The 27,966-nt window shown below is 41.7% G+C and overlaps 1 protein-coding gene across 1 annotated transcript in view; it reads right to left on the reverse strand.

Moving 5' to 3' along the window:
* Window positions 1-26,843, reverse strand: part of RXFP2 (relaxin family peptide receptor 2) — a 96,390-nt gene extending 69,547 nt beyond the window's left edge. The window contains exons 1-2 of the mRNA XM_055543119.1: window positions 26,718-26,843; window positions 26,225-26,384 (exon numbers count right to left, since the gene is read on the reverse strand). Of these exons, the coding sequence (XP_055399094.1) occupies window positions 26,225-26,384; window positions 26,718-26,843 (286 nt within the window). The remainder of the gene's footprint in view (window positions 1-26,224; window positions 26,385-26,717) is intronic.
* Between the last annotated feature and the right edge of the window lie 1,123 nt (window positions 26,844-27,966).

Here is a 27,966-nt window from a genome sequence, read left to right on the forward strand (position 1 = left end):
GGCTTAAAGCTCAACATTCAGAAATCTAAGATCATGGCATCTGGTCCCATCACTTCATGGCAAATAGATGGGGAAACCATGAAAACAGTGGCTGACTTTTATTTTTCTGGGCTCCAAAATCACTAAAGTGAATGCAGCCATGAAATTAAAAGATGCTTGCTCCTTGGAAGGAAAGTTATGACCAACCTAGACAGCATATTAAAAAGCAGAGACATTACTTTGCCAACAAAGGTCTGTCTAGTCAAGGCTATGGTTTTTCCAGTAGTCGTGTATAGATGTGAGAGTTGGACTATAAAGAAAGCTGAGTGCTGAAGAACTGATGCTTTTGAACTGTGGTGTTGGGGAAGACTCTTGAGAGTCTCTTGGACAGCAAGGAGACCCAACCAGTCCATCCTAAAGGAGATCAGTCCTGGGTGTTTACTGGAAGGACTGATGTTGAAGCTGAAACTCCAATACTTTGGCCACCTGATGTGAAGAGCTGACTCATTTGAAAAGACTCTGATGCTAGGAAAGATTGAGGGCAGAAGGAGAAGGGGATGACAGAGGATGAGATGGTTGGATGGCATCACCAACTCAATGGATATGAGTTTAGGTAAACTTTGGGAGTTGGTCATGGACAGGGAGGCCTGGAGTGCTGCAGTCCATGGGGTTGCAAAGAGTTGGACGTGACTGAGCGGCTGAACTGAACTGAACTGAAAGTTTAAAAGACTGGAAAGTCATTACATGCTCGGATTATGGAGATGGACTGCTTCTGCTGCTAAGTCGCTTCAGTCGTGTCCAACTCTATGCGACCCCATAGACGGCAGCCCACCAGGCTCCCCCGTCCCTGGGGTTCTCCAGGCAAGAACACTGGAGTGGGTTGCCATTTCCTTCTCCAATGCATGCAAGTGAAAAGTGAAAGTGAAGTCGCTCAGTCGTGTCTGACTCTTCGTGACCCCATGGACTGCAGCCTACCAGGCTCCTCTGTCCATGGGATTTTCCAGGCAAAAGTCCTGGAGTTGGGTGCCATTGCCTTCTCCGGAGATGGACTGGATATGTCCAATGGTACATATTACGGAGTGCTTTAATTTTTTGGCATGAAGCCTTTGGACTTGATGGCAAGAAGTCCAAAGATGACAAGAAGGTGACAAGAAGTTATTTGTGGCCATTGAGCAAGAGAGGCATGTGAGGGAAGCTAGGCTTTAGGGGGACAGATCAAGCAGTGGTGTGAACTGATTAAACAGAGTTAGGAGGGAGAGACCTGAAAATAGGTGAGCAACTTGAAAAAAAGATAAACTCAAGTCTATATCTCACACTGAACATAAGATAAACTGCAAATGGATTAGAGATCAAAAAGTAAAGGCTGAAAGCACAGAAGCACTAGAAGACAGTAGGGATGATTTTTTCCTTAACGTAAGGAAAGACTTTCTAACTATGAATCAAAATGCAAAGGTAATGAAAGAAAAAATATAATAATAATAAATAATAATAAATAAAAGTGGAAGCAGCGACAGATTTTATTTTTTTGGGCTCCAAAATCACTGCAGATGGTGACTGCAGCCACAAAATCAAAAGATGCTTGCTTCTTGGAAGAAAGGCTATGACAAACCTAGACAGCATATTAAAAAGCAGAGACATCACTTTGCTAACAAAGGTCCGTAGAGTCAAAGCTATGGTTTTTCCAGCAGTCATGTAAACAACTGGTGCTTTTTCATGGGACCCCCCTCACCTGTGTTCTTTTCATACGGGAATGCTGATTGATGTATTGATATGCTGATCTTTCTCTTAAATATGTTAGACCAGGGTTTCATTTATCTACTGTGGTTCTTTTAGAATGAGGAGCAGTTGCTCTGTGATTTTAGGTCTTCGTTTATGAGAAGTAGGATACAAAAAAACCACAATAGCAGAGTGCACTGCTCCTGGAGGTCTTCCATCTCTTGCTTCTATCTTTAAAGCAGCCCTTTCTTCCTTTTCTCCACCTCTGACTAGCCCTTGTATCATATTTAGGTTTACCTGCTAAACTCCCACGTAAGGGTGAAAAATAAAAATTTAACTCTTTCTCACATAAAAAAATTCTGGAAATTTGATTTTCCAGACTGGCCAGGTAGATTTGCTGTGTCAACCAGGACTCAAGCCACACAGAGAATATAGGAGATGTAGTCTTTTCATTCCCAGAGAAGGCAACAGCAACCCACTCCAGTACTCTTGCCTGGAAAATCCCATGGACAGAGGAGCCTGGTAGGCTGCAGTCTATGGGGTTGCTAAGAGTTGGACACGACTGATTGACTTCACTTTTACTTTTCACTTTCATGCATTGGAGAAGGAAATGGCAACCCACTCCAGTGTTCTTGCCTGGAGAATCCCAAGGATGGCGGAGCCTGGTGGGCTGCCGTCTATGGAGTTGCACAGAGTTGGACACGACTGAAGCGACTTAGCAGCAGCAGCAGCAGTCTTTCATTCCATGTGGAAACATGCAAACTATTAAAAAGCAGGGCTATGTTACTAAACTTAACTAAGCTAAACATCACTTTACCAATAAAGGAACATATAGTCAAAGCTGTTTTTTCCAATAGTCATGTTCAGATGCGAGTTGGACCATAAAGAAGGCTGGACACCAAACAATTGATGCTTTCGAACTGTGGTGCTGGAGAAGACTCTTGAGAATCCCTTGGACTGCAAGATCAAATCAGTCAATCCTAAAGGAAATCAGTCCTGAACATACATTGAAAGGACTGATACTGAAGCTCCAATACTTTGGCCGCCTGATGTGAAGAACTGACTCAATGGAAAAGACCCTGATGCTGAGAAAGATTGAAGGTAAAAGGAGAAGGGAGCGACAGAGGGTGAGATGGTTAGATAGCATCACTGATTCAATGGACATGAGTTTGAGGAAACTGGGAGATAGAAGAGGACAGAGGATCCTGACATGCTGCAGTTCATGGGGTGGGAAAGAGTCAAACATGACTTAGTGACTCAAAAACAGCAACAAAAAGTTACTAAGAAGGAAAGAGAGAAGGGATATTGCAGTGGTCAACTTGCAATATCTGAAGACCCTTCCTTAGCTTGCAGGCCTTTGGGAGCCTCTTATAGGATGCTTTTTATATTGTAATTTATATATGTTCATTTAACCACTATATTCAATAGCAAAGACTATGACTTCATCATCATATTATCCTGAATTCTTAACACAGTCCTTGTCATGTGTGTGTGTGTATATATATATATATACATATATATATATGTATGTATATATATATATATATATATATACACATATCAGTTCAGTTCAGTTCAGTCGCTCAGTCGTGTCCGACTCTTTGCGACCCCGTGAATCACAGCATGCCAGGCCTCCCTGTTCATCACCAACTCCTGGAGTTGACTCAGACCCATGTCCATCGAGTCAGTGATGCCATCCAGCCATCTCATCCTCTGTTGTTCCCTTCTCTTCCTGCCCCCAATCCCTCCCAGCATCAGTGTCTTTTCCAATGAGTCAACTCTTAGTGTGAGGTGGCCAAAGTACTGGAGTTTCAGCTGCAGCATCAGTCCTTCCAAAGTAATCCCAGGGCTGATCTCCTTCAGAATGCACTGGTTGGATCTCCATATATATACACACACACACACACACACATACATATATATATAAAATATGATGAATTATATTGAACAACTCCTGGCACTTCTATCCATGGCTCTATTGTATCATTGGAAATTACAGTCCCTAAATTAAACAGAAAGAGCTGTTCTAAGAAGGGAAGGGTTTGCTATGTTTGTTAAAGAGCTCATTTACCTAAAAAAAGAGATTTGAAAAGACTGATGGTCCACACTTGCCCAGCAAAGTCCCTATAATGGTGAGGGCAATGGCACCCCACTCCAGTACTCTTGCCCGGAAGATCCCATGGATGGAGGAGCCTGGTAGGCTGCAGTCCATGGGGTCGCTAAGAGTCGGACATGACTGAGCGACTTCACTTTCAGTTTTCACTTTCATGCACTGGAGAAGGAAATGGCAACCCACTCCAGTGTTCTTGCCTGGAGAATCCCAGGGACGGGGGAGCCTGGTGGGCTGCCGTCTATGGGGTTGCACAGAGTCGGACACGACTGAAGCGACTTAGCAGTAGCAGCAGCAGGGACTTCACAGAGAGACATGTGAGATGCCATATTGTTTTACCCTACTCCCAATCTCCTACCATCTGCAGCTTCAATAGGTGAATTCTTCCTGTAGATGTTGATCCACATTTCTAGCTTCTATTGGGGCAGGAACTTTATACCTTGTTCTTGTTTTCATGACTATTTTAAAGACAGGCTGTGTTATGCATTTAGTCGCTCAGTAGTGTCTGGCTCTTTTGCAACCCCATGGACTTTGGCCACCAGGCTCCTCTGTCCATGGGATTTTTCAGGCCAGAATACTGGACTGGGTTACCATTTTCTCCTCCAGGGGATCTTCCTGACCCAGGGATCGAACCTGAGTCTCCTGTGTCTCCTGCATTGCAGGCAGATTCCTTACCTGCTGAGCCATGAGGGAAGCCCTTAAGACAGATTGGCAGAAGACAAACCAGGGGCCGCTAGTTGAGTTCTATTTTGTTACAGAGATCCCACATTATAGAATTTCTAAGGGAATTTGTCTTGTCAAAAAATCTTGCCAAAACTTCAAATTCTTAATGTATAACAGAAAAGTGAGATAGCTGCAGTCCCAACAATAGTATCTGCAGAATACATTTCTTTCCATTGAGTCAATAAGAGATTGATTTTCAGTATGAAACCAAAAATACTTTTCTCTAGAAAACATTTGATCCTAAAATAACAGGAAAACCATATTTCATGATACAGCATATTATTGAAAATAATTTATGTAAAGAAAGATTTTGTAGTTCCAGTAAAATAAATAAATAAATCAAATAAGCTCTAAGAAAATACATTTAAAAAATCTACACAATCCTTTTTCTCATTTTAGCTTAAAGGTCTGAATGATAAATGATGTGAAATTTATATTTTTGCTAAATCAGAAGGTTTCAGCTCTGTAAAAATTTTCTCCAATATTTCAAAGCAGAATATATTTCATCTTTCTTTGGTTTGCATTCTCAGACATGTTTTCTTTACCTTTCAGAAGCCACTGCTAACAGAAAAGTATAGAAATAGAGGAGAATATGTGCATGCATGTATGAGAAAAGCGGAGAGAGAGAGCATGCAGGACAGAAGGAGAAGATGGAGGGGGAAGGGAGAGAGGGAAAAAAAATCCTCTGAGTCTGAAGAAACTGAAAGAGCAAAATAAGTGTTAACAATCCAGAAAGTCTGGCCATAGAATAAACCAGAAAACCTCTTTAGCTGAAAGAAACACTGAAAATCCAATAAGTCTTCAGAGTCTGTCCTTAGCATATGTTGAACTAGTTCTGTAGTTTAAAAATCATTTAAGTACTAATTTTAGTAAATTGAGTCTGTTGGATTTTATAACAGGCACCAATTATGTATTTGAATAATTATATATTCCAATTATATTGAATAATTGAACACTTTTCATTTAATGTGTCTTTTAGGAATCTAAACAGGTTGGCATCCATGAATATATAACTTTTGATTATGATAATTTTTCACTACATGGAACTCTGAACTCAGGACACGATCACATACTGCATAATATTTGCTGGAGAAACATACTGGATTACTTTGGATCTGGCAAGTCTCCAGCCCATGGGCCAAATGTGGCCCCAGCTCTCATTCATCTGAATCTTGGCAAATATCCCCCATGTGAGTGTGGGCCTGACAAGAGCTGCTACAGCCTTCAGGGCACTTTTACTTGTTGGGATTATTCCATTTTGAGAGGAGTCTGTGAGGGTTTAATGATGGTGAAGGTTTAACAACGCTTTGGGAGACCAATGGACCGCATGTTTTAACTCATCAAAATGTTGAAGGACAGAACGACCTCAGACAGCACAGCCTTAGAGAACAGCACTTTACCCTGACTCCCTCTGGTCCAGAAACTACATGGCTTCTCCTTTATTTATTTTTTCATTGTATTAAAAAAATATATATATATTTTTTGTTTTATTGTTTCCTTCTTCCTTTTTAGCATTGGTCCAGTCACAGAGGAGACTCTCCGAAAACATTTACTTATTGTGTAAACAAGGGATATTTCCTCCATCAATCTTCCTCTTTACTCTCTGTGTTTCTCTTCACCTCTCATTATTTTGTCCTTTTTCCTTTTCTCTTTTACCGTTTCCCTCATTTAAATTAATACAACATGGAGTGCAAATACATTTAGATTCCAATAGTTTTTAGTTCCCCCAGAAGGTAATGGCACCCTACTCTAGTACTCTTGCCTGGAAAATCCCATGGACGGAGGAGCCTGGTGGGCTGCCGTCCATGGGGTCGCTAAGAGTCGGACACGACTGAGTGACTTCATTTTCACTTTCACGCATTGGAGACGGAAACGGCAACCCACTCCAGTGTTCTTGCCTGGAGAGTCCCAGGGATAGGGAAGCCTGGAAGGCTGCCATCTCTGGGGTCGCACAGAGTCGGACACGACTGAAGTGACTTAGCAGCAGCAGCAGAAGCAAGTTTTAGTTCCAATTTAATTCCATAAAAGAATTTAAGTTTATTGGCTAAAAAGAATCTTAATATTTATGTAATCCATGAGTAAACTGATAAATCCATGAGTAAATTGACTGTTTTATAGTTCTCAGAAAACAAAAAAAGATTATTTTTAAACCTTGGTTGATTTCTCCCTTTGACATTATAAGTTCTTCATAGAAAAAAATTATTGTATTGCCCATAACTGCTTGATGAACTAGCTAAACATCATTATTACAAAAGCACCAAAACAGATTTTAAGATAGCAGCATTGAAGTAAGCAAAACTTTTGCTTTGCTTCTTTTCTCAATGTTACTGGGCTCTAAAAGTTTTATTTTAAATACTAAGAGTGATTATTCTTATTTTTAACCTTTGAAGAGAGAGGGACACTCTAAGAAAATAGCATTCTGATTCTAAGCATAATAGTGTTATTTAAGTCAAGAACAGGCATGTCCTAAACCAAAAGATATTTAATTATGATTGGAAAAAGTCTCTGACACAAGTATTATCTTAGAATATTCCTCTTTTGAGGTGTCTTCCCTAGAGGTCATTTCCTAACTTGAGATGGTATATGTGCAAACTGGGACTCCCTTGGGTGTCATTGCAAACGGGGCAGGAGTGATGACTGGGATGGGGCTGAAATTGGGAATGGAAGATCCCCAGAGGGAGTTATCAATGAAGACAAAGCACATCTGGGAACACCTGTAACCCAACCCTGTTTTCCTTTGGCCACTTCATGCTTCCTTGACTCCAGGCACTCACCCTAAATTCACGGGTGCATTTTTCAAATGCACCCGTGAATTTTCACCCATTACCTTTGCTCACATACTGTTCTCCTTGCCGGCAGTGGTTGCCTAGGAATCTATGTATGTCCAACTACATATGATGTGTGCTTTAAGATCTGATAAAAGTCCCACTGCCTTCTTATCAAAACTCTAAATTTCTCAGCTCACAGAGATTTCTCCCTCCTCTCAATTTCTGAGGCAATTTTTGTTCACAGTATATAATTTACTGCTGCCTATATACATTAACTGGGGTTCCCTGGGGGCACAGCAGTAAAGAATCTGCCTGCAATGCGTGAGACATGGGTTCGAGATGCCGATTCAACCCCTAGGTCAGGAAGATTCCCTGGAGAAGGAAGCGGCAACCCACTCCAGTATTCTTGCCTGGGAAATCCCATGGACAGAGGAGCCTGGCAGGTTACTGTACATGGGGTCATGACTTAGCAACTAAACCACCACCACCACCATATACATTAATTGCTCTCTTGGGTATATGTTCTCATTCCTCATTTAAGTTCTAAACGGGTCAAAGGCAGACACCTTGATGCCCAAGGTGGGTTAAAGTGACCCAGCTATAGTCATTTTTCCATCATTGTTTGCTCATTGTAATATTAAAGATATGTCTGATCTCAAGTTTAAAGAAGTGGGAGATTTTCCCCTAATCTTGGGAGCTTTGTTTTATAAGCAGTAAATGAGATAATACATTTACACCACGGTTTGTTGGTACTGTTATTTTATGATCTCCCCAAACATTGTCTTTTATGATATGAGAAACACCTTTTTGATTCAGTTTCAACTCAATTTCTTTTCTAATTAGTAATTCAGTTATATAATAATAAATAACTGATAGTATTTCACTTCTATCATCCACTTTATACTTTGCCAAGTGTTTTTACAGACCTTGTTTAATCTTCATAACAACCCTGAAATAGGCAGGGTTAATATTGTTCACCCCACTTTTTTACTAGGTGACAAATTCAGCCTGACAGAGTTCAGATGGCCTCCTCAAGGTCACTTCAGCACTGCCCAAGCATCTCAGCTCTCTGTCCTAATGCACTGGCCCCATTATAAAGATTCATGTTTATGATTATCCTCCCGCTGTGGTGGGAAAGGATACGTGACTTCCATTTGGTCTGTCAGCTCGGCAGAAGTGAACCTTGAAAGTTTCTTTTGTGTATATGTACCATAACTTCTTTATCCATTCATCTGTCAATAGACATCTAGGTTGCTTCCATGTTTTAGTTATGGGAATTTGCTGTATGTTTCAGGGAACTCAGGCAGGGGCTCTATATCAACCTAGAGAGCTGGGATGGGGAGGGAGATGGGAGGGAGGTTCAAGACGGAGGGACATATGTACATGTATGGCTGATTCATGTTGAGGTTTGATAGAAAACAACAAAATTCTGTAAACCAATTATCCTTCAATTAAAAAATAAATAATTTTTTTTTTTTTAAGTTTCTTTTGTGGCTGAGTTAACCTGAGTTAACTCCTGCTGAGTATTCCCAGCAGGAATACACTGGGAAATGCAGCAATGCTGTCCAATCCCAAGGAGTTCAAGTTAGAGGTGAAAGTCAACTCAGTCATTTTTAATGAGGAAGATGACTGCCAAGATCATGTTGACAGGAAATATCAACACATTTTCCCTCCTAGTAGTGAAACCTGCTTTGGAAACCAAATACCAATTCATTGCATCTCAATAGAGGTTTTTAGAGGTAACAAATCACTTTTAAATTCCTGTTCTCAGCTGATCCACCAGAGTCAACAGAACAAGTATGACCATCCCCCTCCTCATTCCTTAGCAGGAAAAGGGGTTGTTGGCAGGCTCCCTGAGGGGAGTGGTCCTGCAGACCTTCCTTAAGACCACCCACTGGTAGGGCTCTGGGGGAGGGGCACACAAGGGCAGGGAACCTTAAGTGTATTGTGGAATTTCTTGTAATTTATTATAGCTGTTCCTCCAATGTCACCTTCCCTTGTGATAAGCTGTTAAATAATTTGTGAAACAAAAAGGAAAGAGAGTGAATGGGTAAGGCAGGCACTGCTGACATTGACAGTGGGACAAACTTTTTGTGAAATAATAGGAAATAAATATCCATTGGCTTCTGCTCCTGATTCCTGACACAGAGCTCCTAAATTGCTTGTAAGTTCCTTGTGATAAGAGTGCCTTTTGTCCTAATGAGGTGACTTTGGATAGATTCCTGAATTGGGGCTGGTCACCAGAAAGACCAAGCCATGATCAGAAACTTGGGACTTTCAGGTTCAATTCCCACTTTGGGGAGAGGGGCTGGCAATTGAGTTAATAAATAATCAAACCCTCATTTTAAAAAAATCCCTAAAAGTGCGGGGTTCAGAGAAATTTCCAGGTTGGTGAACAGGTCTACAGGCTGGGAGGTTGATGCTCTCCAACTGTATAGGACAGAAGCTCCTTTGCTTGGGACTCTACCAGATCTCACCCTCTGTGTCTCTTCTCTCCTGTTCATTTGTATCCATTAAAATATCCTCTGTAATAAATCAGCAATAGTAAGTCAACTGTTTTCCTGAGTTCCATGAGCTGCTTTAGCAAATTACTTAACCAGTGGAGAAGGTGGTGGGAATCTCTAATTTTAGCCAAGAAGGACATAAGTGGTACCAACCTGGGGACTCACTGCTTGTGACCAGCATCTGATCTGGAGTAGGGGGCAATCTGGTGGGGTCTGTGATAAATCTGTTTAGTGTCAGAAATGAATTGAATTATAAACCATCCAGCTGGTGTGGGAGAATTGGTGGGTGTGGGAACAAATCCATTCATCTGGCATCAGGAGTATTATAAGAGTGTGAATCAAGGAAAACTGTGTGTTTTTCAGAGACACCTTTGTGCACTTTTTTCACAAATCAAAGAGTTCATTCAGAAGCAAGATCCCAAACTTGATTTCATGTTTTAAAATTGGCTAACTTTTATAAACCACCTGGGGGTAAGAGTGGGGTAGGTGCCTGCATAAGTGCTCAGACGTGTCTGACTCTTTGTGACCCTTTGGAATATTGCCCACCAAGGCTCCTTTGGTCCATAGGATTTTTTCAGGCAAGAATACTGGAGCAGGTTTCCATTTCCTCCTGGGGGATCTTCCTGACCCAACGTTCGAAACTGCGTCTCCTGCATTGCAGGTGGATTCTTTACTACTGAGCCATCAGGGAAGCCCATTGGTAGGTGAGGACCCAGGAAACATGCCAAGTGTCAAGCTCAGAGAAAATTTTGCTAAATGAAGGATATATTTGTCCTAGTTTATTTTTAATATTGATCTGTATAAATATTATAGGACTTCCCAGGTGGTTCTAGTGGTAAAGAACTTACCTGCCAATGCAGGAGACATAAGAGACATAGGTTCGCTCAATCCCTGGGTAAACAAATATTCTCATAGGTAATTGTCTCCATTAAGAGTATCTTTCTTTTTCATATATATTTTTTAAATCAAGGTATAATTGATGCACAACATATTAGTTTCAGGTGTACAACATAATGCTTTGATATTTGTATATATTGTGAAATTATCACCACACTAAGTCTAGTTATACTTCACCATGCACAGTTACAAACTTTTTTTTTCTTATGATAAAAACTTTTAAGATTTATTCTCCCAGCAACTTTTAAGTACACAACACAGAACTACTAACCACAGTCAATGTGGTGTCCATCTCCATGACTTATTTTTTTTTATAACTAGAAATTTGTACCTTTTGACATCTTTACTCATTTCAGCCCTTACTCCCTTCCTGTCTCTGGCAACTACCAATTTGTTTTCTGTATCTATGAGCTTGGTTTCTTTGTTTTTGTATTTCACATATGAGTGAGATTATATGGTATTTGTCTGTCTCTATCTGACTTATTTCACTTAGTGTAACACTGTGAAAGTCCATCCATGTTGTGAAATAATGGCAATATTTCAATCTTTTTTATGGCTGAATATGTACCATTGTGTGTGTATATGTATCATATTTCCTGTATTTATTCATCCAAAGGTGGTCACATAAGGTCTTTACATGTCTTGGTTATTGTAAGTAAAACTGCAATGAATGTGCGGTTACCTAAATATTTTTGAATTAGTGTTTTTGTTTTCTTTGAATAAATGCCCAGATATGAATCGCTGGCTTATATGGTAGTTCCATTTTTAATTTTTGAGGAAACTCCATGCTGTTTTCCCTGATGGTTGCATCAATTTACAACAGTGTATGAGAGTTCCTTTCTCATCACTTTCTGCTAACACTTGCTATTTCTTTTTTTGTGTGTGTGATAGTCATTTTAACAGGTGTGAGGTGATATTTCACAGTGGTTGTTGACTTGCATTTCCTTGATGATTAGTGTTGCTGAGAATCTTTTCATGTACATGTTGGCCATTTGGATGTCCTCTTTAAAAAAAATGTCTCTTCAGATTTTCTGCCCATTTTTCAATTAAATTTTTTTCAAAATGAGTTGTAGGAGTTCATTAGATCTTTAAGATATTAGCCCTTTATTAGATATAGGATTTGTAAATATTTTCCCATCCACTCCCCCAAATTTTCATTTTGTTGATGGTTTTAAATCACATTTAAAAAAATAAAAGTCATGACATAGGTTGCCTTTATAATTATTGTTTTGCCAAATTTAGAGGCTAAAAATTTGCATGCCTCCTCTATTCTATTTACTCCTGATAGTACATAAATGTATCCAATTAAGTACAAAGGAGCTTCATCAAAAGGCTCTTCCTACAAGTCAAGATGTTTCAAAACTCATAAATTTCCAAAATTAAATACAGGGCATAACTGGATTTAATTTTAATCTGTTCAATTCCTCCTCAGCTTTAATAGAGGAAAAGCCAGAAAATGTGTTGTTTTCAACAAGTGCAATTCACTAATATCTTCAAAAGTTGACATTTTTGGCACTCCATTTGTTTTACCCTCTGATTAAAGATTTTTCAACTGATCTTGGAAAATAAGTACAGCTGAGACTTATTGGACTGATTTACCAATAAAGTTCCAGAACATTGTAGGATACTAAGATTGATTTACAAAGGTAGTTCTTCAATGTTTTAAGTCATTTCCCAAGTCTAAACATTAATGGGCAACTGTAGTATTTTTGCTAGGGCTGCCCTAGGAAAACACCTCAGACCGGGCAGTTTAAAAAACGGAAATTTATTTTCTTGCAATTCTGGAGGGTAGAAATTCAAGATCAAGGTGGGTTGATTTCTTCTCGGTCTCCTTTCCTTGACTTATAGACGGCCGTCTTCTTCTGTGCTCATATGGTCTTCTTTCTGTACATATCTATGACCAAATCTCCTCTTTTTATGTGATATTCAATCAGGGCTCACCTCAAGACCTCATTTACCCTTAATTGCCTCTTTAAAGGCCCTGTCTCCAAATAGTCATGTTCTGAGGGGCTGGGGGTTAAAGCCTCAACATATGAATGGGGGTGGGGTGGGGCAGACAGTTCAGCCCATAAAAGCAGCAGAGAGAGGAAGCACACACTGCCAGGTCATGCTTTGTAGGACATCACCCACCAACTTCTTCTCTATTTCATTGTCTAGAATGTATTCTCCTTGTACCTCTACATACCTCGTATGGCCTCTGACCCCTCCAAGGTATAAGTGGAAGCCACAGAAAAACAGGAAAATCAGGAATGACTTGCTTGTTATTGTTTAGTCACTAAGTCCTGACTGACTTTATGGTACCCCATGAACTGCAGCCCACCAGGTTCCTCTGTCCATGTGATTTCTCAGGCAAGAATAGTGGAGTGGATTGCCATTTCCTTCTCGAGGAACCCAATCCAGGGATCAAACCTGCATCTCTTGCATTGGCAGGTGGGTTCTTTACCATTGAGCCACCTGGGAAGTCTCTAAGGACTTGCTTGCTTTGTGAAAGCCAGTTTAACCAGGCTTTGACTCTTCTTTGTCAGATATTTAAAGCCAGTTATCTGGGCTCTGTGGTTAATGAGCAAAGCTGATTCTTTTTCTTGGTGCACATCTCTGTGGCTGTTTCCCTTCACAGAATGCTCTTTCCCTGGATCTTGGTGGAGTTAAAGCTCCCTTCACTGAGGTCCATGCTCAGAGACGCCCTGCTGACTGGGTTACCCAAAACATCCAGGTCCTCCTGCCATCTCCCCTCTCTCTGCTTTCTCTTTTCCCAGCCCTCTCTCCACCCACAATCCTTTCACATGTCTACCTCTTTGTTGCCAGTCTTGTCTCTTTAGAATGGAAGTTCCTCAAGGCCAAGGTTTGTGACCATTTTCTTCATTATCTATCCTCAATACCTACTGCTACATGCTTGGCTACAGTAGACGTTCAAGAAATGTTGGAGGGGCTAAGTGAATGAATTCATGAGCAAATGAAGCCCTCTTTATATTATTGAGTGGAGAAGGCAATGGCACCCCATTCCAGTATTCTTGCCGGGAAAATCCCATGGACGGAGGAGCCTGGTAGGCTGCAGTCCATGGGGTCGCTAGGAGTTGGACACGACTGAGAGACTTCACTTTCACTTTTCACTTTCATGCACTGGAGAAGGAAATGGCAACCCACTCCAGTGTCCTTGCCTGGAGAATCCCAGGGATGGGGGAGCCTGGTGGGCTGCCGTCTATGGGGTCGCATAGAGTCGGACACGACTGAAGCGACTTAGCAGTGTATATTATTGAGAGGAGAGTTGGCATGTCGATATTGGGGAGCAATTTCTCTGACTCAACAGCTTTGGCATTGCCTGTGGCTTTGGCACACAGAGCGGCCAGCAGCTTGAGTGATGACAGTGGGGAACATGTGCTCTCAATAAACCACATGGCTCCTCTGTGTTGAGGACATATTATCTGGAGGAACCATCAGGGTGTGCTGAGGTCATCACAGGCCACTTTATCTAAAGAAAATATCTGAAGGAAGGATTCTAGAAAGTGGAAGGAAGTCCAAAAAACGGAGCCAAGACTTGGATGCTCCAAAGGGCTTTCATGACCTTAATGTATTTCCTTTCTGGGTAAGATATTCTCCAACCACCTTGCAGGGGCTGGTCCATCATTTCTGCTTGAAATGGAATCCATTATGAATATGTATGTAGAAAGCATTACAACTTTTAAACTGAAATAGGAAAAAAACATCTGGATTACTTGGCAATATATATAGAAGTCTGGCCTGATGATGAACCCCAGGCACTGTAATTTGGACTGTGTGAGGGGTGCGATTCGTCACAGTATCAATCCTCAGGGACAGAGTCAAAATCTGTATGAACGAGGAAGTCTAAAATCAGATAAGCAGCTGTAGATTTTCCTGGATTAGACCAGTCATCATCTCAGGTCTAAGGTAAACTTAAGCACTTTCCTCCCCATGCTAATATATTGATTAAGTAGATGTCAGAGCAATCATTTGGAGCCCTGAGTGGTTGGGGCTCTTTGACTGACTACAAAGGGAGCTAGGAAGGCAGAAGACTCCTTCAGACCTTGACAGTCAGAAAGCAAGGGCTTCCAACTATGTATGCTGCAGTGGAGAAGCAGGAAAGGAAAGTTATTCCAGAGTTGGTTTTATTTTACTGTATTTTATTTTTGTAAATACTGTGGAAATGTGACATGCAGAAAAGTATGCAAATCTTAATTGTACAGCTGAATATATTTTCACATAGTGGATGCAAACACAGATCACATTGTGATCTGCAAACACTGCTTATGAAACTGCACACTGCACCAGAGACAGCCCCTCTTAGTGTCTCCCTCCTAGCACTGCCCCCTGCCACAAGGGCAATCACCATGGTGACTTCCAAGAGCATACGTGTCTTTGACCTGTTCTTTTTCTCCGCACACGGAATTCTGTGGAATCACACACGTATTCCCCTATGTGAGTAGCCTCCCTCACTCAACACCAAAACTGCAAAGTTCAACTACATTTTGCAACTAAACCTCATCCAGTCTTGCTGTTTTCCACTACCGAACACTACATCAAGATTCATCCATCATCCCTCACATGTGACCAGCTGGACCGTTTCAGTTTGTGACCACTGCAAACAGGCGCTCCATGAACATCCACAGTTGTGTCTTTTGGTGAGCGTATGTGTGCAACTTAGTTGGGTATGTACATAGGAGCAGAACTCCTCAGCCACAGGCTTGTCTCGAACAGCAGGCTTAAGTCCAAACTCCATAGCACAGACCCCAGTGCCCTACATTCCATGAACCTGTTGTCAATACCAGACCCATCTCTCATATCCCACTCTGCAATACCTAAAGACTGATCTCAAAAGATATCCCATCTCCTGTGCCAAGGCCATTCATTCCCTTGCCTGGAATGCCTTTTTACTTTCTCGCCTAACAAACTCCTTCTGATTCTTCAAAGTTCAGCTTAAATGTTAGTGAGCCCTTCCCTGAGGGGTGCTCTTAAAGGGGAGATGGCTAGAGGATCCATTTATGGAAGAAATGACTTGAGGCCATGATTGCAGCTCTCTGATAAGCTCAGTTTTTTTTTAAATTTTAAACTAATGCTTTAATTTTTAAACAAAATATTTGCTCATTAAAGAAAACCGAAACTAAACAGGAAAAATGTAGTACAGAAAAAAATAAAAGATACCAAACAGAGGTGCTGTTGCCATTACAGACTGCTTATGCACCATCATCCTCATGCTAAAGTTCATGATGCCCTAGTAATCCTCAACATTTCTCAACAGTATTACTGACTCTAGATAGTCATAATTTTCAGTGGCTACATAACATTTCTTGCATGGACATATTATAACTTGCTTAACTCTTCCCAGTTGGATTGTTTCCAAATTTTGTTATTATATGCAGAGTACCTACAGGCACAGTATTTTGTCATGACTTCTATTTATTTCCCTGTGAGAGATTCTTAGAAGTTGCCTATGCAGAACAGCTAAGATTTGTAAGACTCTTTGTACATATTATCAGATTGCTTTACAGAAATTTTAGAACAGTATTCCCACCTGCAATGTATAAGAGTTTGCTTCACAGCACCTTAGCCAGAATTATATATCTTTAATTTTTTTTCAGTTATTCTATTGGGTTTTCTTTTTGTATCTTGTTGTTATACTTTAACTTCTTTGTTAGTTCAGTTGAACCTTTTCCTTCATATGTTTACTGGCTTTTTGTGTCTCTTCCTCTATGAGTTAAGTTAGAATCAACCTGCCTCAAGGTACAGAACTGAACATCAGTGAAGATGTTCAATAGTAAGAAGATTCATTCACTTCACTCATTGATCAAACTGAGCTACTGTATAAACTCTTACATAAGACTATTTGTCACATTGTTTAACTTTTAAGAAAACATGTTAAAAAACACACTTGGAAGAACTTAATTCACTCAACACTAAATAATAGCCCATTATGTACCATTACAGTGCCAGAGATGGTAGACAAGATAAATTAAACATATTTTGCTCTCAAGATGCTTACAAGTTAAAGCAAAAAGAGCGTAAAACAGATGTTTGGTAGACAGCAGGAAACTCAGAGTTCACTGTGCACTCAGAGGAGTGGATCCATCTCATTCCCATGAAGCAGAGACATCAGAAACGCGAAGAGATTTTGAGAAAAACTTAAGAGTGAAGGGGTTGCAAAGAGTCAGCCATGACTTAGCAACTGAACAACAACAGTAAGAGTGAGAAGGAGTTTATAAGGCAGAAGGATAAAGAGCAACCTTGTCTAACAGGTGCACGTTATTAAGGGATCCTCCTCTACCCTATGGTCCTACAGGAATAGGTCATATGCTAGGAGAAGAAGGTGCATTAGGTTTTAAGAGCCAGCAGTGGTTAGTCTGAAGCCAAAACATGAAGTTTATACATACTGATAAGGAATTTGGACTTATCCTATTTTTTGGTATGGAGGCAACATTTCAAAACAAGAGACTGTTATGAGCATTCTTATTTTGCAGCTGAAGAACTGGAGGTACAGAAAGGTTAAGTGATTGTTGTTAAGTTGTAATGTTAGGAAGTGAAGGAATTTGAAACCATCTCATCTGACCCCTGAAATAGGGTTTTATTTTCCACAATGTTATATAATTCTTCCCATTATTCCACTCATCCTCACCATATCCATAGAAAGTAGATCCTGGAACTGTACTAGGTGCTAAAGACAGCAGGAGACAAACCTGTTCTGTTTTCTGTGTGCCTCACACCCCCACACCTGACATTCCCCCCTAACCACAACATTATATACTCAGCAAGAGAGGAAAAGCCACCCATCGACCTGGCAAAGACCAAGATGTGGGAGATGATACAGTGGGTGCTGGGATCTCAACATCCTTTGTTGCAGGCTCAGAAACAAAGAATATATTCACCAACAATAAGAATACTAATTACACTTCTATTTATCTTCTCACAAGTTAGTATGGCTCCAGATACCAAAGGTTACAAAAATAATTTATCCAAATTGATTCATGAGCATTCCTAATCACATAATTAGCCTTTGTATATTTGGATGAAAGTGGGGGAAAATGCTTTTTTCCCTGGTCTTCAGGATAATCATTCTGTCCTTTATTAAGACCCATTGTTTGGGAAGTTTGAGCTGTAATCTAGAAAAGCAAACACAGTTCAGTGTAGTGTGTGGTGGTGGAGCGCATGTTTAGCAAATCCCTTTCCCTGACAGCAGCCATAAAAACAAGTTTTCACTTCTATCTTATTGCTCTTCTCTTCACTTTGAATGAAAGTTAAAGAAAACATGAAAATACCACCTATATTTTTAAGATCTATCGTTTCCTTCCAAGCACTTCAAAGTTCCTGCAGATATTCGGCAGGTCTGTTCAGTTTCTATGAATTACTCCTGTACATACGGGCAGAAGCAAGGAGCTGAAAGGTTTGACAGGTAAGAGGTTTGCTGTATTTTGGCAGGCTGTCTGCTGGATAGAGTCACATAAAGAACAGTCAGTTGGTGAATCTTCCGCCTAGGATGGTGGGAGGGACCTCTCCAGAAAAGGCTGGAATTTATTAACCCCCATTCGGAGATGGCATGTGAAGCCTCCTTATTCTTCTGCAGCCTGCTAATAGTCACAGAGATTTGGTGGCAGAGAATTACTTCCACCTTCAAGTTCTTGCTATGACAACCCCTTTATTTTGATTTGATTTTTTATTTGTAAAATATATTTAAATATTTATATTTATGGCACTTATCTACTATTTATTTTGATTCCCCATTGATTCTTTATAGTCTGCCTTTGTGTATCATTCTTAAATTTTTTTTGCTTTCTTCAAAGGGTCACTGTACGTATATTTGAGAAATGCTGGCAAAGGGTATGAGCATTTATTATTAATTTGCACTGGCTATGAAAAGTGGAAACAGTGACATATTTTCTTTTCTTGGGCTCCAAAATCACTGTGGACAGTATGACTGCAGCCATGAAATTATAAGATGCTTGCTCCTTGGAAGAAAAGTTATGACAAACCTAGACAGCGTAAAAAGCAGAGAAACCACTTTGCCAACAAAGGTCTGTCTAAGTCAAAGCTATGGCTTTTCCAATAGTCAAGTACGGATGTGAGAGTTGAACCATAAAGAAGGCTGAGGGCCAAAGAATTGATGCTTTCGAACTATGGTGTTAGAGAAGACTCTCGAGAGTACCTTGGACAGCAAGGAGATCAAACCAGTCAATTCTAAAGGAAATCAGTCCTGAATATTCATTGGAAGGACTGATGGTGAAGCTGAAGCTCCAATACTTTGATCACCTGATGTGAAGAGCTGACTCAACTGGTAAAGAACCTGATGCTGGGAAAGACTGAGGGCAGGATGAGAAGGAGGTGACAGAGGATGAGATGGTTGGATGGCATCCTCGACTCGACGGACATGAATTTGAGCAAACTCCAGGAGACAGTGAAGGACAGGGAAGCCTGGCATGCTGTAGTCCATGGGTTGCAGAGTTGGACACGACTTAACGAATGAATTACAACAATAACAATGAACTGCATTTTCTAAAAATCTACCTCTTTTCATCTGAGATATAATAAACATCAAGATGAGGTAACTTCTGGAAAGACACAGCCAAAGATTTGAGTTTTATAGAGAAGTTTCTAAAATTAGATTATTTTCAAATTATTCAGAATAAGGTTCAAAATAAAATATGTCTAATAATCAAAACAAAGACGTTTGTTTTGCCTATTAAAGTTCAGATGTTGACTATTTATTGTATTTTTTATGGGTAACAATGTGGTATTGATTACCAAGATCAGCCAGAGATAAATAAACACAACTATGGAAAATTTCTTCTGATATATATATATATATATAAAATGAGATTTGAGTTTCTGTTTTGTAGCTTGAAGCCACATATGTAATAATATTTTGAAAGATTTATTGATTCTTCTATGAAAAAGTAATTTTCTTTGGAAACTAAGAAATAGTACCTTCTGTTTATTGTGGAGAGAACATCTGTTAATTATGATTTTTTTTCTTAATTCAGGAATCTTTAAGTGAACAAAAAAAGGGCATTAAGCAATAAGAGAAACATTAAGACATCAGTAGAAACAAGTGAAGAGCCGGACCAGAAAACAGACAAAAGGAAATATGGCTGGAGGAAAAGAGTGAAAAAAAAATAATGGTTAAAAGTGATTGGCATAGATACTAGGGAGGGGAAATTGCATTTTGCTTAGGTAAGCACTAAATGGATCATTCTAGCTTATTAAAATATAATAATATTTTATTATATTACAATAATAATCTATATGGCCAAGTAGAAGTGAGTATAGAAGGGGACTATAAGCCTCAGAGAAACACAAGGCAAGGAGCCCAGCCCAGACTAAGGGCTCTAGAAGGGGAAGTTGACAAGGTGTGGTCAGGAAGAGACAGGCCAGTCAGATGAAGGAAGCCAGCATCCAAGTATGCAAGGGACCAGAGACACATTCCCAGGAGGAGGAGTGGCTGTGCCCTTTTATGATGGAGATGGCTTACATCTAATCTTTAGGTTGTTTGCCATGCTGAGACGTTTTGTTTCCTTGCAAAAGTCCGCCCCTCCTTTCGCTGCCCCTGGTATGAAGAGTGTGTTGGGGAAATGGAGAAAAGGAAACAGAGCAACAGCAGTCACATGAGGTAAGAAATGGGAGAAACAGAGGCTTCCGTTGACTTGAAAAATATGAATAAGAATCAACTGGAGGAAAAATATCAGATCTTCAGATCTGTCACAGTGGACACCAGGTTTCCATCACCCAAGAGAACTGAAGCTATTTAATAAAATGGAACAGGTGAAACCAGCAAGCAGGGGAGCTTGCTAGCATCCTTGCAGCTAATGTGAAGGTAACAGACTCTTCCTCAAAATAATAAAAGAAGGACAAATTAAAATAAGCAGTGGGTACTATTTTAGCTACCAAATTAGGGAGGAAAAATGTTCACGATAAACTAGAGTCTTGGCATTTCACATTTTCATCTGTCACTGAAGGCACTGGAAAAGGAACTGACCTTTTATAAAAAGCAATTTAGCAATTACGTATTAAGAGACATAAATATGACAATATACATGGACCAGTAATTCCACTATGGGACTAGGGAGATTTTGCTCCAATTTTACTCCTATATTCACTGACATCAGTCAGCAGTGGGCTCCTGCTGATAGTGGTCACAGAGTATTAGCCACACAGGGAACAGCAGCCAAAAAAAAAAAAAAAAAAATCATACACATACGAAGGTGATATCATTGCTATTTACACAACACCTTAGAAACAATGAGATTGACAATTATTTTATTTCACTGATTTGCCTTGTTTTTTCCCCGATCCCACTGAAACTGGTAAAGAATTATTATTTTTTAAAGAGGACTCCTCTATCAGCCCTGAAAAATTAGGGGTGTCCCTGTGAACAAGTGGAAAATACTTTGTCGTTTTTAGACTGTATAGCTGTAATGCAAGCAAACTGCCCCCATTTCAACACAAGCAGTGGAGAGACCTCACCCAGGAAACGGGTGCACAGGATACCCAAAGAGCCCTGGGAAATCTCAGACACCAGAAGAGAGAAGGCCGGCCATCAATCAGCCCGTGGGGTGCAGAGGTGATACCCGCTTAAGAGGTGCTGATAGTGGGCTGTGCTGACAGTGGTCAGGCTGCCCTAGCCACACCCTGGACAGCAGCAAAAGCCAACCACTGGAGCCCACGTCACTACCCTCCAGAGGGTGGATGGGTCAAGTCAGACCTGTCCTCCTGGACTAAGAGCCTGCACACCAGACCAAGGGCCTGCTCCATCCCCAAGCCATGCCGGGGCTCAGGCCTCACCACGTAGAACAACACTTCAGTCTCAAAAACAAAACAAAACCTGACACTGAACAAACACACAACTTCTCCATAAGTTGAATAAAGGAAAATCACTGGATAAATATACCATAGTCTGTCAAAGGACGAATAACAATAATTTGTTAAAGGGTAAGTGACAATAATAATATAAATATACTATATATAATAATAACGTGACAAAGTTAAATGATAATTTTTCCAAATGCAGGGGACACCAGTTCGCTCCCTGGGTTGGGAAGATCCCTTGGAGAAGGAAATGGCAACCCACTCCAGAATTTTTGCCTGGGAAATCCCATGGACAGAAGAGTCTGGCGAGCTATAATCCATAGGGTCACAAAGAGTTGGACATGACTGACGGACTGAGCACATTCACACATGAGGATGGCAATCCTTTGGGGGTCACTCCTCTGTTCTGGGCTGGGGCTGTGGAACCCTAGAAGGGGAGATAGTTTAGTGGGTAAAAACGAGTGGCTACTGTTTTAATATGACTTCTCACATATCCTCTGGTTTATCTTCGATGCATTCAGCCAATAGGTCAAAAGGGCAGCTGATACTGAGTTAGAAATTGATTCCAAGTGTTTCTGGACTTTCTTTCACCCTTGACTCCCTTCTGCTTGCACTTGCTTTTCTTTTCCAGCTGTGGACTGCAATTCTAACTTTGACCCCTTTCCAACTCTTTGTTATATCTGCTGCCATTTTGGTTTTTTAAGCCTTCACTTGTATGTATACTATGTGTATGTGTTTGTAACAATATAGGCTTAAATTTTTGCCTGGTTACTTTCATAGATGTTTTCCTTGTGTCTTATTTCATAATTTTTAACTTCATAATTTTTAAGAAAATTACCCTGAGAACTCTGTTTTATTCTATTGCTCCATCTGCCTGCTCTTTAATCAGCAGCATGTGGGTTCCATGTCGGTGAAGAGGAGTGAAGCAATAAGCCTAGGAATCAGGCAGATCCGGATTAGCTGTTTGATCTTGAACAAGTTATTGATCTTGAACAACCACTTTCATTCTGTCACTTCATCCGTAAAATATGGGTAATAACAGTGCCTATTTCACAGCACTACAGTTAGAACAGAAAAAAAAAATAAATTGCACAAAGTGGTTAGCATAATGCCCAGCACATCACAAGCTCTCAACAAATGATAGTTTGTCATCCTCATCATCACTAGCTTTCTCTAAAAGGGATTTTGAAACTCAGTAGTTCATTTCATAATTCATCTTTTTCAAGCATTTTTTGCCTGTCTATTTTTTCAATAATTTGCAATCAAATCAATTTATAAAGTTCCAAAAATCTGTTGGGATTTTAAAATTGTAATTATGGTAACCCTTTAAAATAATAGGGTCATTATCTTTAAACGATTCAGTATTTCCACCTGAGAACACAGCGAATTTCTCCATTTATCCAACTCTTATATCTATCAGGAAGTCTTTGTCCATTTCTGTAGGTCAGAAGCTAGACACTATGCAGGAGGGAAATTTGTCAAGGAGATGCCCACTGCCCATGTAAGGGGCAAGATTTAGCATCATGCCAGGGTCAGAGAAAAGATATAACTACAAGGACCCATTTGGAGGGTCTGGAACATGCAGACACTGAGAAAAAGAGTCATAGCTACAGAATGAATGTTTGTGTGTTTCTGACAGCCATCTGCAAACCAGGCGGTGGGCTCTAACTGGATACCCTGATCTAGGATTCCCAGACTCCAGAACTGTGAGAAATTTGAAGTCACTCAGTTTGTGGTGTTCTGTTATAACTGCCCAAACGGGCCAAGACGTTCATCTTATTTCCGCTTCAAATTCCACTTGCTGTTTTGCAAGTCTTCCATTAATTGCCATCAAGCATTAGTTGAGTCCTCAAGTGTGCCTAAGTCCACATTCAGGCAGAGCAACACAGCACAGCCTGGGGTGGCCTCTGGAGAGGGTGGGAATTACCTGGTGAAGGGAGAGGAGCAGGCCCTGGAGACAGGCCACTGATTGAGTGGACCCTCAGGATGGACTTCTGGAACCATGCAAACATAGATTCCTTTATCCTTCTCCCCTGCCTCTCAGTCCTCAGTCCTTTTCAGACCTCACAAGACAGGAGTAGAGGCCTCAGGTAGGAAAGCTAGAGACTAGACCGGCATTTTGAGTTAAAAGAAGCATTTCCCCCCGTGTTCTCTCCTGCCTGCTTCTCTCCCTGTGAAATGACCTGATGCATGCACCTTCTCCCACTGATTTCAATCTGGAAATTGGAGGGGTTGGGCAGGAAAGAAAAATTGAAAACTGATGTTTGTTCTGAGCTTAAGGTAGGAGCAGGAGGAAAGGAAGAGACAATCTCCTGCTTCCATTCTACACTGGGTCGTTTATCTGGAGACAAGAGTCAGGGCGCCTCTTGCAGGCACTCAGTTGACTTTTTAATAAACTAAGACATGGTTGTTTTGTCATGGTGCGGAAAAGGCTGACTCCAGCCTGCTTTGGGGATAAGACCCCTGAGGAAGCTGAGGCCTCCTCTCAAGCCAGGTCCACATGTTTATACTTGTAAAGTCTCTTCCCCTTCTATGCCTTCTATGCCTTCCTGCCTACATCTTTTGAGATCTGGAAGTCTAAGACTCTATCCAGTTATCAAAAAGCAACATATACCACACATTTTATATACAGTCGACCCTTGAACAACATAGATGTGAACTGCAAGGGCCCATATATACACTATTTCTCCTCCCCCCAATAAATATGTACTAGAGTACTACAGTACAGGGGCTGGGGGAATCCATGGATGCAGAACCATGGACATAGAGGACTGACTGTAAAGTTACACTTGAATGTTCCACTGACCAGAGGGTTGGTGCCTGTAACCCCTGAGTTAGGGGGGTCAGCTGTACTCACTGCTTCCACTTTCCTGTCCTCACAGAAGGAGCGGCAGCCTTGGGAAGGAGAATTTCCAGCCCTGCTCCAGCCAGTCCCCTTTCTAAGCCCTGCTGCTCGCCCTTTCCCACCATTGCACCTCTTCACAGGCAAGCAGATGAGCTTCTTCAGTGGCTGCACATAAGGCCAGTAACAGGTGGTTAAGTAGGAAAAAAGAGATTCTGGGGGAAAAGATGAAGAGGCCAACTAGGAAGGAGAGAGTTTGTCCAGAAAATAAGAAAGGGTGCCAAGAGTCCTGGAGCCTTAATTCCATCGAACATGGCAGAGAATTCCAGCGAAGCAAGCACAGACCCTGAAGGGCACTGGTCACATTGGCAGAGCAGTTTCAGTGGCGTGGTGGGGAGAGGGCCACATTCCAGGGGATAAGAAAGGACCAGGTAACAAAACAACAGCAACTCATGGGACCACTCTTTGTTTCTTTTGGCTTATTTGATACTTTCAAAAGCGCATCAGGAGGACTCCCCTAGTGGTCCAGTGGCTAAGACAGTGTGCTCGAAACATATGGGGGCCCAAGTTCTATTGCTGGCCAGGGAACTAAATCCCACGTGCAGAAATGGCACAACTTGAAAAAAAAAAATCCCACCTGCCAAACTATGACCAGGCACAGCCAAATAAATAAATATTTAAATATATAAAAAAAAGCATTTTAGGTAACTCATGAACCCAGTAGTCCACTTCACAATTCATCTTTTTCAAGCATGAAACACAGTGATAAATGTATATCACCATCCACCTGAAAAACACTACACAGTCCATGCTACTGCATCTACTGCATTGTGAGGACCACTCTCTGGAGAAGCTTGATTCTGAAGGACAGAATGGTGTGTGATGTGGGCCAGAGGCAGAAGAAGGCAGGAAAGGCACTTTTGAAACAGACAGCGGGAGGCTGAAGACACAAGGGAGAGTGGAAAGGTGCCCAGAAGCCCTTCAGAGGAGGTCCTGGGGACCACAGACAGGCGTCAGCTAGCTTTGCAGGCTGGGCTCTTCCTGAAGGAGTGTCTAGCACTTCTCTTTCTCCCACAGGGCAAGTCTAAAAAGAGCATGAGAAACTCCAATACTTTGGCCACCTGATGCAGAGAGCTGATTTATTTGAAAAGACCCTGATGCTGGGAAAGATTGAGGGCAGGAGGAGAAGGGGACAACAGAAGATTAGATGATTGGATGGCATCCCTGACTCAATGGACATGGGTTTGGGTGGACTCCAGGAGTTGGTGATGGAGAGAGAGGCCTGGCGTGCTGCGGTTCATGGGGTCAGAGAGTCGGACATGACTGAGCGACTTAACTGAACACAATTAACATCAGCAGGAGGGATGTAGCTCGGATGACACCAGGAAGTAAAAATAGAATGTAGCTAACAAAAGTGTTTATAAAGAAGGCTGAGTGGGGAAGAATTGATGCCTTTGAACTGTGGTGTTGGAAAATACTCTTGAGAGTTCTCTGGATTGCAAGGAGATCAAACCAGTCAATCCTAAAGGAAATCAACCTGAATATTCATTGGAATGACTGATGCTGAAGCGGAAGGTCCAACACTTTGACCATCTGATGTGAAGAGCCGACTCATTGGAAAAGACCCTGATGCTGGGAGAGACTGAGGGCAGGAGAAGGGGGCAGCTGAGGATGAGATGGTTAGAGGCATCACCGACTCAATGGACATGAATTTGAGCAAACTCTGGGAGGCAGTGAAAGGAGCCTGGGAACCTTGAGTGCTGTAGTTCATGGGGTCGCAAAAAGTCAGACACAACTTACTGGCTGAACAACAACAACAAAATAAAGTCTAATCCTTTTTTCCTTTTCCGTTATGCTGAGCCTAGTTTCACTGCCTTACAGGGTGCCGCGAGTAGAGGTCTCACGCCCAGGCCCTGCTGACCTGCGTTCCTGGTGCCAAACAGCTGCACGGTGGCCTCAGCTTCGGGCTCCTGTACAGACACTGCGCACCGAACTCCATCCAAGATGGTGGCGGCGGTGCAGAGAGGCTGTGCCGCCTCCTGACAGGAGCTTGAGCGGCCCAGCTGCGCCTGCGCGCCTCGGCAAAACTACCCCTCCCCTGCGGGCGGTAGAGGCGGCCATAAACGAAGCAACTGCCGGTGGTGGGCGACGAGAACACCTTCTCTGGAGCGGAAGGTCGCGCGTCTTCACTCTTTGATCTGAGGAGAACGCTTTCCTTGCCTTTGGAACCGAACTCAGTCTCATTCCATTGGTGAGAGCAGGCACAGGGCAGAAGGCGCTTGGTTGTGGCCCAGCTCCAGAGGGTTGATGACAGAAGCTCCGTATTTGTTGCACCGGTAAGTTACTGAGGCGTGATCCTGCAGCGGTCATACGGAAAGGCTCTTGGCTCGGCCGGGGCTCAAGTCAAAGGGCCACTTTGAGTTTCTCCGCCAGATGTCACGTTCTGTCCCCAAGCTCACAATGCAGTCCCTGTCGTGCAGCAGGTAAGGACACCCCATGCTCATAAAGACAAAACCATGTCCTCCAGATGGAAGCAGAAGTTTCCAGAAGAGGCCCTGGGGGACAGAAACCAAGCAGTGCCTGACGATGTCCCGTCCCCCGCCCCCCCCCCCCCCCCCCCCCGCCCCATGTGTTTGTCACCGCTTCGTGGTTCTGGGTACTTTACACCTGATGCTTTCAGATGCTTCTCTCCCTCTGCTCTCTGGCTCAGCAACACACTGTTCCTTTCAACTTTTCCCCCTAACTAGGATCAGATCGTCTGCATTAGAGAAAAAGAATAAGGCCTTCTCCCGCAGTCCTGTGGTTAGGGCTTCTTCCAATGCAGGGGGTTCAATCCCTGGTCAGGGAACTAAGATCCCCTGTGTGTAGTGGCCAAAAAATCAGAGCATAAACAACAGAAGCAATATTGTAACAAATTCAATAAAGACATACAAAAGAAAAACCAACAACAAAACCCTCCCAAATTAACTGATAAAATAGAGCAATATTTTCTGAACATAAAAAGTAACTGAACTTTGAAAGCACCAACTTTGAACTCTATTGTTCTACCAGTTCTGCCAGCTCTTCCCTTGCCCAAGAACAAATGTTTATTTAACATTTATTACTAGGAATGGGCCAGGGCTTCCCAGGTGGCGCTAGTGGTAAAGAACCTGCCTGCCAGGGCAGGAGACATAAAGAGATGCAGGTTCCATTCCTGGGTGTGAAAGATTCTCTGAAGGAGGACATGGAAACCCACTCCAGTATTCTTACCTGGAGAATTCCATGGACACAGGAGCCTGGTGGGCTATGGTCCTTGGGGTCACTGAGAGTCAGACACAACTGAAGCAACTTAGCATGCTCACAGGAATGGGCAAATTGCTTTAAATGGATTATCTCATTTGGTTTTCATACATTTTAGTGAGGCAGTTGTTAATAAGATTATCTCGTAATTTTTATTTTTTTTGGTAAATGAAGTTACTGAGGTTTGGAGATGAGAGGAACTCACTGAAGTTTAAAAGGTGCATCACTGACGAAGCTTTGATATGAGCTTGCTTATGAAGGACTCCAGACTCCCCTATGCCAGACAGCCTTGGATTTGCCCTTCAGTCAGTACAGGATCCACCCATATAGCTCTCAGAGAGG

The sequence above is a fragment of the Bubalus kerabau genome, chromosome 12 (assembly GCF_029407905.1).
Source record: "Bubalus kerabau isolate K-KA32 ecotype Philippines breed swamp buffalo chromosome 12, PCC_UOA_SB_1v2, whole genome shotgun sequence".
Taxonomy (NCBI): Eukaryota; Metazoa; Chordata; class Mammalia; order Artiodactyla; family Bovidae; genus Bubalus; species Bubalus kerabau.